Here is a 15,514-nt window from a genome sequence, read left to right as displayed (position 1 = left end):
GTGGTTGATGTATTCATGCTCTGGACTTAGAATTCTATGCAAACTATATACTGTGGATCCATTTTGGTTTTTACTACTTCATTTGGGGATAATACTTTCCCATCTATAAAAGACTTACATACATTTAGAAAAAAAGTTTTTTTTTTCAAACATTTTTAATAAATAATATTTAAAAATCTTTCTCATTTTTTCTTTGAATTGATAAGTACAAAATAGTTAACATTTTTTGATTAATCAAAAGTCAATGTTTTATACCCAGTATTATCCCTACATTGTATTTCAAATAGGCAACCTAATTTGCAGCTAATCCAAAAAAAATTGGGGGATATATTGTGGCTATAAAAAGCACACTCAGAGGTGGTTCAGATAAACAAACCTCTGAGTCAGAGGCTTTCAGTGTGGTTTTCTCAGAAATGTAAACTCTAAAATTAAACAGTGGCATTAAAGGCAATCAAAAACTGCTTCCTTTGGGTGAGCGGAAGACTCAAAATCACCCTTAAAGAAGCAAAGTAAATGGCTGTTGGCCTTAGACTATTCCCTACTCTCTACCCTCATCCCTGAGGCGGAGTTAATGACTCCTTCTATATTCTATCATGCCTTATAAGCCCATTAGTATACCTATTACATTCTTTGTAATTAACAGCCTATCAATAAATTCCTTGAGGGGTGGAGACCATACTAATTTATCTTGATATCCCCAATGCCTGGCACATCATGCTTGCTCAAATAAATGTTTGATGCAGTTTAGGGCAGAGGTTCCTGTCTATGTTTTCCAGTGATGTATGCCAGGTCTAGAATAGTGTCTAGCCCATTGTTGGTGTCACTGAGGGAATCAATAAGTGAATGTATAACTGAAGGAATGGAGGGAATATAAATCTCTGAGGTAAATATCACTAGCATGAGAAAAGAAAATTTGCAAAAATTTCAATAGAAATTATTTTTTATGTTGTCTCAAATTTACAGAATGATCAAGTCTCGGCCTCTGGATTATACATTTGTTCCCCGAACATGGATCTTCCCTGCTGAATATACTCAGTTCCAGAACTATGTGAAAGAATTGAAGAAAAAACGGAAGCAGAAAACTTTTATAGTAAAACCAGCTAATGGTGCAATGGGTCATGGGTAGGTTTGTTTTTACCTGCAATATATAAAAAAATTTGAAAATTTGGAGGAAAAAAATAAATGTGTGTAATTACCCATGGCTGTGCATCAATATGAAAAAAATAATAAAACAGCTATCTAACTATTACTTTTCTGTAAGTAAACACTTAGTAGGACTCATTCTTTTTACCTCTACCATAGGCTTCAGTAAGTAATTGAAGTTAAAAAGGTGAAAATGAAATCAGTAGGTTGCAAGAGTTTAATAGGAGACAAGACTTTAATAGGTTGCAAGCCTTCAATAGGAGATAACAAAATAGATAAAAACAGTTGTTTACTGATTTTTTTTTAAATAAGCTTAAGTGTAAAATCAGTTGCTACTGTGAGCTAAGCTGACTTTGAAAAGTGAAAAGAAATTTACTCTTTCCGTTGTTAGAAGTCATGATGCAAAATATATTTCTTCCTTGCTTTCTAGATAAGTTTTCTCTTTAGGTAGCCATGGTAATTGGATTAAAGATGAGTAGCACATATTTAAAGTTGAAGTGCCAAGAACTAGCTGAGAATAGAGTATGCAACCCATATTCTTTCCTTTGCTTACTTTAGTTTCTGCAGTGTACTTTTTTTTTTTTTGACAGGCAGAGTGGACAGTAGAGGGAGACAGATAGAAAGGTCTTCCTTTTTGCCATTGGTTCACTCTCCAATGGCTGCCGCGGTAGGCGCGCTGCGGACGGCGCACCGCGCTGTTCCGATGGCAGGAGCCAGGTGCTTATCCTGGTTTCCCATGGGGTGCAGGGCCCAAGGACTTGGGCCATCCTCCACTGCACTCCCTGGCCACAGCAGAGAGCTGGCCTGGAAGAGGGGCAACCGGGACAGGATTGGTGCCCCGACCGGGACTAGAACCCGGTGTGCCGACGCCGCAAGGCGGAGGATTAGCCTGTTAAGCCACGGTGCTGGCTTCTGCAGTGTACTTTTTCAAAGAAAAAGACTGCTTTTCAGAAAATACACTTGAGTAATTTTAAGCTTTTGATTTAGAATATTATGGTAAAAACTATTTGGAAATGTAGTTATTAGGTAAATTATTACTTATAGTTTCCTTTTCACTTTTAATCATAGCTTAATTCAATCATATGCCATTCTAATATTTAAAATTTTATTTATTTGTATTTATTTGAAAGGTAGAGATACAGACACAGAATCTTCCACCCATTGGTTCACTCCCCAAATACCTGCAACAGCTAGGGTTCAGCCAGAAGCTTGAAACTCAGTCTGGGTCTCCTGCATGGATGGCAGGGACTCAAAAACTTGAGCCATCACCTGCTACCTCCCAAATGCAAATCTAGAACTCAAACCTTGGCACTTCAATATGGAACGTGGACATCTTAAGTGCTGCATCAATGCCTACCCCCATACATTATTTTTTAAATGTAATCTGGTAATTTTAAAATAAATAGTCACTGGTGTTAGTGGAAATCTTGTATCAGTTGCTTAAGGTTAAAATGGCTCCTTGTATATTAATATAAGAGGAAAATTTGTGGATAGGGGACAATTGAATTTCACATTTTTTCCTCAATTTTAGTGTTAAAAATTTAGTAACTAAGTGTATTTACATTTGGTATTAAAATATTGTAAGTAACAATCTTCTAATTTATTTTAATGACAACATTTTAAAAAGTAGTTGGGAAAGCAGATAATTGAAATGGTATTCTGTGTTGCTGGATTTTGTTCATGTAATACAATAGTACCTAGGTAAATGTTACTTCTCTCTTCTGTTGAGTATATCTATTTCCTAGCTAAACCTTTATCTAATTGTTTTACATAGTACTGAACATTAAAACTATTATTGTTCAATTATTTCTCCCTTCAATTCTGTCCATTTTGGCTTTATATGTTTATGTTGTTGGGTGCATATATATTTATATTCCTTTGCACTGGCTTTTTGTCATTACATATGATATCTTTGTCATAATTTTTAGTCTGTTTTGTCTGGCACTAGTACAGCCAACTCTAGGTTACTATTTACTTGCAATAACTTCAATCCCTTTAATTTTACCTATTTGAGTCTGATTCTGTAGGGACTTTCATATACACTACATATCATTGGACCACTAAAATTTTATTTATTCCCAGAGCAGACACACACACACACACACACAGCTGCAGGGAGGGTTGCTACCATCTGCTGGTTCATTCCTCAAATGCCTACAACAGCTGTGGCTGGGGCAGGGCAGAAGCTGGGATCCATGAACTCTATTCAGGTCTCCCACAGTGGGTGGCAGGAAACCAATGACTGCTTCCTCCCAGGGTTCTCATAGGCCAGTAGATGGAGCAGGGCCCAGGTACTCCAGTGTGAGATGTGGACATCTTAACTGATACCTTGACTGCTAGAACAAATGCCTGCCCCAATCATTTTTGTTTTATTTTTCCATTATGGAAAGCCCTGCCTTTTGTTGGAGAGTTAATCTAGTGGTATTTATACTTAGTGTAATTTCTGAAAGAAAAAGGATTGGCTTACTTCTGCCATTTTATAATTTGTTTTATGTATGTTCATATAGCTTTTATTCTTTAATTCCTCCATTACTATACTGTTTTGTTGTATTTTCTTCTATACGTTTAAAATTCTGTCATTTTTTTACTGTACATTTTTTAAAAAGAGTTATTTATTGAAAGAGTTACAGAGGCTGTGCCTGTGGCATAGCAGGTAAAGCCACTGCCCGCAATGCTGGTATCCCATTCTAGCTGGGGTGAGGTGAAAACCTCACTTCACTGTGGTTTTGATTTGCATTTCCTTGATGGCTAGTGATCCTGAGCATTTTTTCCAGTGCCTGCTGGCCAGTTGAATTTCCTCTCTTGAAAAATGCCTGTTCAAGTCCTTTGTCCAATTTTTAACTGGATTGTTTGTTTTGTTGTTTTTGATCTTGACCTCTTTATAGATTCTGGAGATTAATCCTTTATCAGTTGCATAGTTTGCAAGTGTTCCCCCCAATTCTGTCGGTTGCCTCTTGCGGAGTGCTTCTTTTGCAGTGCAGAAGCTTCTCAGCTTGATGTAATCCCATTTGTCAATTTTGTCATTAATTGCCTGTGCTTCTGGTTTCTTTCCCAAGAAATCTTTGCCTATGCCAATGTCTTGCAGAGTTTCCCCAATGTTCTCTAGTAATTTGATGACATTGAGATTTAGGTCCCTGATCCATATTGAGTGGATTTTTGTGTAAGGTGTAATGTAGGGGTCTTGTTTCATACCTCTGCATGCTGAGATATAGTTTTTCCAGCATATCTTGTTGAAGTGAGTGTTCTTGCTTCAGGGATTGATTTTAGCTCCTTTGTTAAAGATTAGTTGGTTGATTTCTGTTTCTATTCTGTTCCACTGGTCAACAGTCTTTTTTTTTTTTTTTTCAGGACCAGGATTTTTTGATTATAACTTCCCTGTAGTATGTCTTGAAATCTAGTATAGTGATGCCTCCAACTTTGTTTTTGTTGTTTAAGATTGCTTTAGCTATTCAGGGTCTGTTTTGTTTCACTCAGTTCTTTGTGCATAGTTTCTTTTTTTTTCCTTCCCTTTTCCTCTTTGAAAAGATTTTAAACAGTTGATTATCCTGGTGAGACTCAAATCTAGGCTTCCTCAAGGACAGTTTCTATTAATTGATGCTTTCCCTATATGTTTGTTATACTTTATTTTTCTTTCATATGCCTCACGATTGTTTGTTGAAATGTGGATATGTGAGTATTGTGATGTAGCAATTTTGGAACCCAGACTTCTGCTCCACACCCCTGCCACAGTTTGTTATTGTTGATTGTAGTACTTTTCGTTTAGTTACCTCTCAACTGATTTTATAAATTCTGTATTCTTTGCTATGTATGGCCATTGAAGTTGCTGTTCTTTCATGGTTAGCTGGTAATTGGGTCGAGATTCCCTTAAATAATTGGAATAAAATAAATTGTGACCAAAAATATCTCACAGTCTTCACAGAGGAGTTGTGTGTATTGTGCAGGCTGCTTACAACACTACCTTACCTCTTACTTCCTGCTTGTGCAATCTGATGGTTGACCAGAGAGCTTAGGGTCTTCTTGGGTCAGTTCTGAGTATGCACCCTGCATCGGGCACACAAGTGACCTTTTAGATTCCCCCAACTATGTCTGAGGTTTTCGAAGTTCCTTGATTTTAATTTCCTAGCCTTTCCTCCTAATATCTACAGTTAATCTAAGATTTTCCCAGCTGTTAATTGTTGTCCTAGAAAGCAGGGACTAATACATTTACTTTTAAATGTTTTTAACAATTTTACCTCAAACTAGTTGCCTCAGCACTGGTGGAGTTCTGAGTTAGGCTAGATAAAAGGAAACACTTTGGGATTTTCCAGGGAGTCCCAGACAGGTCAAAACAAACCACCACCAGAATAAGGTTCATTTTTCCCCTTCAAGGACCAGTACCTGTTTGTGCTAAGAATGTGGGCTGATTTCAGTGCCACTGCTGAATTGGTAGTAGGTAACAGGACTACAACAAGTAAAATGCCATAAAACTGTTTTACACAGATTTAGCTGTCTTTTTTGATTAAGACTTTTTGGTTGATGCCAGCTTTTAGTTTCTGGGGTTCCAAAAATTGATTCTGACAATTGAAAAAATATATATTTCTTTTTATTTGAGAGAGACTCAGAGACACACAACACACACACACACACACACAGGTCTCATCAGCTGCTTCATTACCCAAGTGTCCATCACTGGTCAGTACTGGGCTGGACCGAAGCTAGAAGGGAGTCACTCAGTTTAGGTGTCCCATATGGGTTGCCTGGAACTAACTGCTTGAGCCATCACCTGTTGTCTCCCAGAATTTGTATTGGTGGGAAGGTGGAATGGGGAGCCAGAACTAGGACTTGGACCCAGACATTTTGATAAAAGATGTGGATGTCTCACTTGATGTTTATTTATTTATTTATTTATTTATTTTTATTTTTGACAGGCAGAGTGGACTGTGAGAGAGAGAGAGAGACAGAGAAAGGTCTTCCTTTTTGCCGTTGGTTCACCCTCCAATGGCCGCCGCGGTAGGCGCGCTGCGGCCGGTGCACCGCGCTGTTCCGATGGCAGGAGCCAGGTGCTTCTCCTGGTCTCCCATGGGGTGCAGGGCCCAAGGACTTGGGCCATCCTCCACTGCACTCCCTGGCCACAGCAGAGAGCTGGCCTGGAAGAGGGGCAACCGGGACAGGATCGGTGCCCCGACCGGGACTAGAACCTGGTGTGCCGGCGCCGCAAGGCGGAGGATTAGCCTACTGAGCCGCGGCGCCGGCCGTCACTTGATGTTTTAACTGGTAGACCAAACACCACCCCATTCTGACAGTTGTTTTAACTATTCTGTGGAGGCACAGACTCTTGGCGCTCTACCCCACTATTTTCCATGTGAATATGTCTCAAGCTTTAAAAACATTTCTCCCTCTTATCAAATTATTATTTTTATTTTTTTTCTTTTAACTTAGGATATCTTTAATAAGAAATGGTGACAAACTTCCATCTCAGGATCATTTGATTGTGCAAGAATATATTGAAAAGCCTTTCCTAATGGAAGGTTACAAGTTTGATTTACGGATATATATTCTGATAACATCATGTGATCCATTAAAAATATTTCTCTACCATGATGGGCTTGTACGCATGGGGACAGAGAAGTATATCCCACCTAATGAGTCCAATTTGGTAAGTGATACAGTTAGAATTGATGTTTTCATTTTTTTAAACATGTACTTAAAATTACTTGTTTTTTTCAGTGGCAAAGAGAGAGAGAGAGAGAGAGAGAATGTGTGAGAGAGAGAGAGAGAGAGAGAGAGAGAATGTATACTGCCATCTGCTGGTTCCCTGTCCAAAGGCTCATTGAAGCCAGGACTGGGGAAGTCAATTCTGATCTCAACATAGATGGCAGGAACCACGAGGTCTGCATTAGTAGGAAGCTGAAGTCAGAGTAGGGGCCAGGACAGAACCCAGGCTCTTTGATGTGGGATGTAGGCATCCTAACCAACATGTTAACTGCTAATTCAAACACCTACCCCAGCCTGTACTTTTTAAAACACACATTATATGTATAAAGAATGTGTGGATCAATGTACCCCTTCTCAGGATTTTAAGATCTTGAAGAATCATGCTTAAGCAAGACTGCTTCTAACTTACAAGCAGTCTTGTGAAAATTAGAAAAGAATGTGTTTTCTCTAGACAGGCTAGTTAGGAAAAAGTACCATTTAAGTACAAGTACTTTGAGCCAGCCTGAGTTTCAGGGCACACATTTGTATGCAGTGGCCCTAGATAGAAATGGCTGTAATATAAATCAAAGTAATATTCCACAGAGATACATGGATACATGGTTATGGGTTGAAGGGAGAGTTTGTGTTCACCTCCTCCCCATGAAGGGTGTAGCATTGGAGCAGGCTTTGTATAAAAGTGGCTTTGAACCTGCTGAATGTAGGAGAAAGTACATGAAACAGAAAAAGCAAAAGTTGCTAGAAAGTAGAGCTATTCATTTTTGTTGAAATAGAAGTAAATTTGTAAAATTTAAATTGAGAAATGTGAAGTTGAGACTTCAATAAGCCATTTCAGTATACATTTTTAAATCTATTATATGGAGATTTTTATAGCACTTTTTCTATTAATAGTTTCTTTGTGAAGCCATAGTGTATTCATGAAAATCATAACCAACCTCACAAAAATCACAAAATATAACTTGTAGTTTATGAAAGTCAAGTTATGTTTGTCATCGGTACTTGGAAATTTAATCAACATTTAATCCTACTTTTAGATCTACTAATTATAGTAAAATTATACTTAATTATTGTTTCTAATTGTCAAAGGCCTGGTGACTGTTTTTCCCTCAATATTCTACACACAACTAACTCCATTAAGAATGATTGTATTTTCAATATTAAATACTGACTGGATCATAAATGTTGATATTTTCAATAAACTGAAAAATGTTATATACTTGGCAATGGAAGAAGCAGGGAACCGTCAAGCTTATAGGAAAGAAAGTTAAAAGAAACATTTCATAAGGCATGGATATAACCAGTCACCAAGTTAAACTCTACTATGTTCTAGGCATTGTGCTGGTTTTGGAAAAATAGTGACCAAGACAGATACAGTGGTTGACCTCATGGAAGTCTAGTGGGGAGACAGGAAGTAAAATAAGCAAATATAATACCTAATGGTAAGTGTGACGGTCTGAGAAACTGAAGGTGCCATGGCCCTGCAAAACTGGGGCGCTTAACCCAGCTGGAAACAAGGGGTAGAGAAGGAGTTCCCGTGTGGACTGGAATCTGAATGGGGATTAGGTAGCCAGGTTGGGGGAGCTCTAGGCAGATGGCCCTGTAGGAGGCAGAGACATGGAATTCCTGGGAAAGCAGACACATTCAATTTGGCCCCCGTGTAGCCTGAGAAGCGGTGGCTGTTGAGAGGTGAGTCTGGAGCGTCCTGGGAGTCAGGTTGTGCAAGGCTTTGCAGGCCACATTAGGGGTTTGAAAATGTAACCTAAGGTGGAAGGAAGCCCTGAAAGTTCCTGAACAGAGGAATGTGGTTTATGTTTTTAAAAGCTCACCTGTGTACGTGGTGGGCAATGTGAGGGGAAGGTGGAGATAGGTACAAAACACCAGAGCAAGGCATATGTGAAACTGACCACATGTAACAGAAGAAAGTATTAGACATGGAATTAAATAGAATTTAGGTTAGATGATGAATAAGAACATGAACCTCTGAAATATTTAAGATAATATGGATGAAATTGCTATAAAGTGGTGACAGGCTAGATTTGTGGAGAAATCCAGGATAAAGCTCAGATTTGTGGTGTGGACTATTATTCTCTGTGAGACAGGAATTCAGAAGCTATTAAAGGCTTTGTGGAAAGCTGACATGTTTGGTTTAAATGCCTGTGTGCCCTCCAGATGGATCCATGTTCTGCAGGTATTTGGATATAGAGAATAAGTTTGAAGTTTGGAAGAGAGATCTGAACTATGGGCATAATTTGGGACTTGTCAGCTAACAGATTATAGTTAAAATAATTGAATTGGGTAAGAATGGATTATGTATATTCAAGGCAGTTGTGATTGGTAGTATTAAGAAGGGTCAGATCTAGAGGAGCCCTTTTAGGTGGTAAAGTGCTTCATTCTGATCTCTAAATTATGTTTGTAATTTGTTGAAGTACACTGGTTTAGAAAGTCATAATGAGAGATTGGGAGGAAGAAAATGTGTCCTCTAGGTTCTACTTTGTCAAGTGCTCTTGAATTATCACACGAACTTCTGGCTTTGGTTTCAACATGAATAGAAAAAGCATATTCTATAAAAATGGCAAAATCTCTCCTATGTCTCTTTAATTTGATGATTGAATTCCCAGATGGAGACAGGAAAAAATAAAATTTTATGTAAAGTGAGACAACAGTTTTATGAAAGGTAAGTTTAAGAAAGAAGATTGAAAAGAAATAAATAAAAATGTTCTCGTTGATTGTTTTTAGATGGTACACAACAACATTTTGCCCTATTATTTCCAGTTTTTAAAATAGTGACTTTTTTTAAAAAAAAGATTTATTTTATTTATTTGAAAGAGTTACAGAGAGAGGGGGAGAGAGAGAGAGAGAGAGAGAGAGAGAGAGAGAGAGAGAGAGGTCTTCAATCTGCTGGTTCACTCCCCAGATAGCCACAATGGCCGGAGCTGCGCTGATCTGAAGCCAGGAGCCAGGAGCTTCTTCTGGGACTCCCACACGGGTGCAGGGGCCCAAGGACTTGGGCCATCTTCTACTGCTTTCCCAGGCCATAACAGAGAGCTGGATGGGAAATGGAGCAGCCGGGACTAGAACCAGCGCCTATATGGGATGCTGGTGCTTCAGGCCAGGGTATTAACCGGCTGCACCACAGCACTGGCCACGTGACCATAGATTTGGTAATGAGCTGCATATTTCTTTTTCTTTTCTTTTTTTAAAGATTTTTAAAATTTATTTGACAGGTAGAGTTACAGACAGTGAGAGGCAGAGACAGAGAGAAAGGTCTTCCTTCCGTTGGTTCACTCCCCAAATGGCCGCTATGGCCAGCGCTGTGCTGATTCGAAGCCAGGAGCCAGGTGCTTATCCTGGTCTCCCATGTGGGTGCAGGGCCCAAGCACTTGGGCCATCCTCCACTGCACTCCCGGGCCACAGCAGAGAGCTGGATTGGAAGAGGAGCAGCCAGGACTAGTACCGGCGCCCATATAGGATGCCGGTGCCGCAGGTGGAGGATTAACCTAGTGCGCCACAGCGCTGGCCCCTGAGCTGTGTATTTCTACGTGAACTAAATATTCACAAATTATATACAAAGGTATTTCTAGAAATTTGTGGAAAAATGCAATTAAAAGATAAATTTATTATTGTTAAAAAATGAAATACATGCATTTGTTTTCAAAAAGTTCATGAAAATGAATATTATGAAAAAATATTTAAAGATTTCAAAGATTGCACCAAAAAACCTCAATTTATGTTTTAATTCTGTTTTTCCATAAACTTCTTGGATTGTCCTCAATAAGGAGATTATAAGAAAGAAAATTTCAGACATTAAAATAAACATTATTTTTGCTACCAGTAGAATGATTGGCCAATCCTAGAAAAGTTTTGTATATATAAATTCATTATATGTAACTTATATGTTGAAAAACAGAGTTGGGTGTATATCATTTTCATACATTGCAGGTTGCTATGTGGTTCCTTATTGCCTTCACGCTGCTTCCAGCAAATGACCCACTGGCAGTGAACTGTTCAGATAAAAGGGGTTTGTGTTAAGTTAGATATGAAACTGTGGAATTTCCAGCTCTACTTACAAAAAGAATGTTTTAAGAAAAATGCAGTCCGATTCCTTACTTTTTCAGAATAGCTAGTACTTCTTCATTTCAAGTATTAGTTTAAAGAAATGCTTTCCAAATGGAGATTCTTTTTCTTTTTTCTTTTCTTTTTTTTTTTTTTTTTTTTTGGACAGGCAGAGTGGATAGTGAGAGAGAGAGAGACAGAGAGAAAGGTCTTCCTTTTTGCCGTTGGTTCACCCTCCAATGGCCACTGTGGCCAGCGCACCGCACTGATCCGAAGCCAGGAGCCAGGTGCTTCTCCTGGTCTCCCATGCGGGTGCAAAGCCCAAGGACTTGAGCCATCCTCCACTGCCTTCCCGGGCCATAGCAGAGAGCTGGCCTGGAAGAGGGGCAACCGGGATAGAATCTGGCGCCCCGACTGGGACTAGAACCCGTGTGCTGGCGCCGCAAGGTGGAGGATTAGCCTGTTGAGCCACGGCGCCGGCCTGGAGATTCTTTTTCTAATATTTCTTTATTCATTTGAAAGAGTTATAGAAAGAGAGAGACAGGCAGAGATCTTCCCTCACTGGTTCACTCACCAAATGACTACGACAACCAGGGATGGACCAGGCTGAAGCCAGGAGTCAGGAGCTTCATCTGTCTCCCATGTAGGTGGCAGGGGCCCAAACAGTTGGGCCATCTTCCACTGCTTTTCCCAGGCACATTAACCGGAAGCTGGATCAGAAGTGGAGCAGCTGGGACACAAACCAGCCCTGAAATGGGATCCCGTGTCTCAGGAACTGAGAACTTATTATTTTCCTACCCTATTTTAAATCAAATATTTGTATTTTGAAAGTAGGAAATGTTATAGCTTCATTAATATCTTTTTTCTTAAAATTAAGCAAGCATAATGTTTATGCTCTTTGTTTTAAGTGTCACTTAATTTAAAGCATTGTCTAAGTTTTATGAAGATGGAGACTGTGTCTGCCTTATTTATCTTTGTATCCACAGGGTCCAGCACAAATTCCTGCATATGGTAGGTTTTCCTTCAAAAGTGTTTAAGGAATGAAAAAAAAAAAATTGTTCATTAGTGGTAGTCACATGGGTTAATAATCAACATGTAACTCCAATTATCATTTCTGCTATTTCCTTCAAAGATTTCAATATCTAGACCTAAGGAACTATATTGAAAATGAAAAAATGACATGAATGTAGTTGGTTTTAAGAAATCAAAATAATAATCATGTGAATGAAGTTCATTCATTGTGAGGCACCATTACTGTCTAAAGAAATGTTTGTGAACAGGATCATGAGGAGGATATGAATTAAAGCTAGATCTGATGAATGTTTATGCTAGCTAGGCCTTATATGTTTATTCTGTGACAATTATGATGAGAAGTTTTAAAAATTTGGATTCCTTTTCAATTTTATTTAAGGACAGTAGTATCAAGAAACACAGGAATATAAAGAGACTAAAACATAAGAGGTCCAACATGGAGCAATATCCACTGTTAATCTCGCAGGTCGTCTAGGCATCTGTTCAGCATCCTGTGGTGCATTCTGTCGGCTGGTCCAAGTGCCCTCTGTCTCACTCATAACAACAACAGAGCACCTTCCAGGCAGGGTGGGAGTGCAGAGGCTGTGTTTTCTAGTCCCGCCTCTTGCTGTATACAGCTCACTTGAGCTCTCATGTTTCATTTTTCTTTGAAAAGACATAGAATGCTCTTTCCAACAATTCCTTTTCCAAAACGGATTTGGATGAAAGCTCTAAAGGCCAAAAGTATTAGACAGATTAACTAAGACAAACTCAGTGCGCTTTTCTCTCTTAGCAATGCAGAGTTTCACTTTCGAATTTACTTATCCTCTATATTCTTACTCATTTGATTTTTTTTTTTGACGTGTTTGGTATAGAAAGCAAATCTGTAGATTATTATATTCTGAATTCTTTAAGGGAAATATGCCATTCCATTCGATTTGAAAATTACCTAAATAACTGTCATATTATCAGTCTGTGTAGCTTAAACTTTAAAATTGTCTTTAATCTTTGAATGGCTCGTTTTCTGTGAAATCTCGTGGCTCTGGAATCACATAGCTGCTAACAGCTTTGAATCCTACTTGTCACAGACCCAGTTATACATGCATCTGACAAACTACTCCGTGAACAAGCATAATGAGCATTTTGAACGGGATGAAACCGAAAACAAAGGCAGCAAACGTTCCATCAAATGGTTTACAGAATTCCTACAAGCAAATCAACACGACGTTGCTAAGTTTTGGAGTGACATTTCAGTAAGATTATATCATTCCACAATTATGATTATCTTTTCTCAGCATTAATTTAATATACCACCAAGAATTATTTTTTAAAAAGTTTATTTATTTATTTATTTAAAATCCAGAGTTAGAGAGAGGGAGAGACAGAGAAGGAGAGATCTTCCATTCACTGGTTCACTCCTTAGGTGGCCATAATGGCCAGGACTGGGCCGGACAGAAACCAGGAGCCTGGAGTTTCATTCATGTCTCCCATGTAAGTGCAGAGGCCCAAATACTTGGGCCATCTTTTTCTGCTTTTCCCAGGCTATTAGCAGGGAACTGGATCAGAACCGGAGTAGCTGTGACAAAGCCCGGAGGTGGCTTTATCTGTCTCGCCACATTGCCAGCCCCATATAGTCAAGCATTTAAAATAAATAACAAGTTACATTAGATCAGGCAAATAAAGGATAAATAAACAACAAATTACATTAGATTGGGCAAATAAAGGACATTTGCATGAAAGAAAATAACCTGTAATAGCTTTTGGTCATTAGAAGTTTTACTGCTTGGGATGGGGGAGAGAAGTAATTTTAGCCAGAGGCAAAAGCTTCAGTAGAGGCAGAGAGGTGTTATGATAAATGAATTGTGATAAATGATGCAGGTTGTCACATATGTGGCAGATTTGTGAGGACTTAAGGCTGAGAACTTTAGATCTGAAAACAAAAGCTTAGCTTGGTGGGCAGTAGGGGTTCACTCAGTTGTTGATGGAGGAGAGTGATATAATCCAAACTATGTATTTAGAAAATAAATCTGAAAATGGGGTAGGCTATAGTAAAGGCCAGGAGTAGGTAAAGAGGGTATTTGGAAAGCCCTTTGTAAATATTGTAAGGGAAACAAACTGTCCTGAGTTGAACCATAGTTAGAGGTGACAACAAGGTGAACATTGGGGTTAACTAAATCTCCAAGATGAGGAAGAAGTTTTTGTAGATCCTTCCTTAAATTTTAAGGAGAAAATGTAGGGAGAATTGGTGTGGCATAAGCTGAAATAGAGGAAGAAACAATTTATTATAAGAGGATATAGAGCTTTATTTTGATGAAAAAGGAAAAAATTCCTGCTCATTTGATGATTTGAAGACTTATAAGACATAATTCCAGTCTTCAAAAAACTTACATTCTGATGGGAAAAGAGGTGATAATATAAATACAAGGGAGCAAGCACAAGAGAGCCTTGCATTTGGGACTGTGGGTCTGTGGGAGATGCGGAGGGCAATCACCAAGAGTGGCTTAGAATGGATGAGGTAGGAGGAGGAGCTTCCTGGAGATGCCGGTACCGGAACTGCGGGCTCTAAGTCCATGAAGCTTTGAGGGTAAGTTCTCACTTAGGTAAGTTGAATTTGGAATACTATCTCAGGGGGAAAGATTAGTTGGATGGCTGAAAAAGTACATTTATGATGTAGTTGATAACAAAGCCATGCAGTGAATGAAACTAAATGATAACGGTACCAAGAAAAAAAGGAAACAGATGTGAGAAGATAGCCTTTGTCAATCTAAATAAGAAATATGATTATAAAAATGCTGCAATTGTTTATCTATTTATCCTATCAGACCAATTTTGGGGAAACTCCAAAAACTGTAATGATTACAGTTTACTGTCAGAGTGTTCCAGAAGCATCAAAATGGTGAACTTTATTATTTTTGGACAGCACTTCATTGATGGAAGATCACACTTGATACCTGGATGGTTTAATGAATGAGTCATTGGATGAATGGCTCAATAAGACAAAGAAAGCTTTATAGATTCTTTGATATTCTATTTTTGATGATCAAATTTTTAGCTTCCAGATGAGTTTGATTCTTTGAGGAGACTTTGTAGAAAGGGGGAACATCTTACGCTGTGTTGGTGAGGAAGGTACAGAGAGAATCAGAGAGAAAAAAATGAGCATCATTTACTGTATTTGCAGGATTTTTAAGTGGTACTTTCCTCATGCAATTGAATTAAGAGAAGGTATACTAGCAAGACTCATATTAATAAGAGGGTTTGGAAATTAACTTTTCTATTAGAGACTAATGAGTAATGTACAGAAATGACTCCAACATGGCCAATGTGGGCCTGTTAAGTCTTGGCACACTGCATGGTTTTGTCTGTAAATAGTAAGTTTAACATCCTTCTTAGAATGCAAATTAATAATCAATTACCAGTTGGTTATAATCAATCATTTTTAACCTTCCCAAATGATTTTATTATAATTATCTCTCTGCATTTGAATAATTATGAAAATTTGCTTTCTTCATTGAGAACTGGTATACTTAATATATCAAATTAAGATAAACCAATGGGATAATATATAAAAAAGGAACTAGAAAAGGCAATTATGTAGTGAATTTTTATCTTAATTGCT

General features: G+C 38.4%; 1 protein-coding gene across 5 annotated transcripts in view; it reads left to right on the top strand.

Moving 5' to 3' along the window:
- Positions 1–15,514, top strand: part of TTLL7 (tubulin tyrosine ligase like 7) — a 158,985-nt gene that overhangs the window by 59,652 nt on the left and 83,819 nt on the right. For all 5 annotated transcript variants that reach the window (XM_062193417.1, XM_062193414.1, XM_062193416.1 and 2 more), the window contains 3 exons: positions 964–1,122; positions 6,562–6,778; positions 12,987–13,151. In XM_062193417.1, the coding sequence (XP_062049401.1) occupies positions 964–1,122; positions 6,562–6,778; positions 12,987–13,151 (541 nt within the window). The remainder of the gene's footprint in view (positions 1–963; positions 1,123–6,561; positions 6,779–12,986; positions 13,152–15,514) is intronic.

Source organism: Lepus europaeus, chromosome 5, assembly GCF_033115175.1.
Source record: "Lepus europaeus isolate LE1 chromosome 5, mLepTim1.pri, whole genome shotgun sequence".
NCBI lineage: Eukaryota > Metazoa > Chordata > Mammalia > Lagomorpha > Leporidae > Lepus > Lepus europaeus.
Note: the sequence above shows the minus strand (reverse complement) of the source record. Positions and strands in the feature narration are given on the sequence as shown.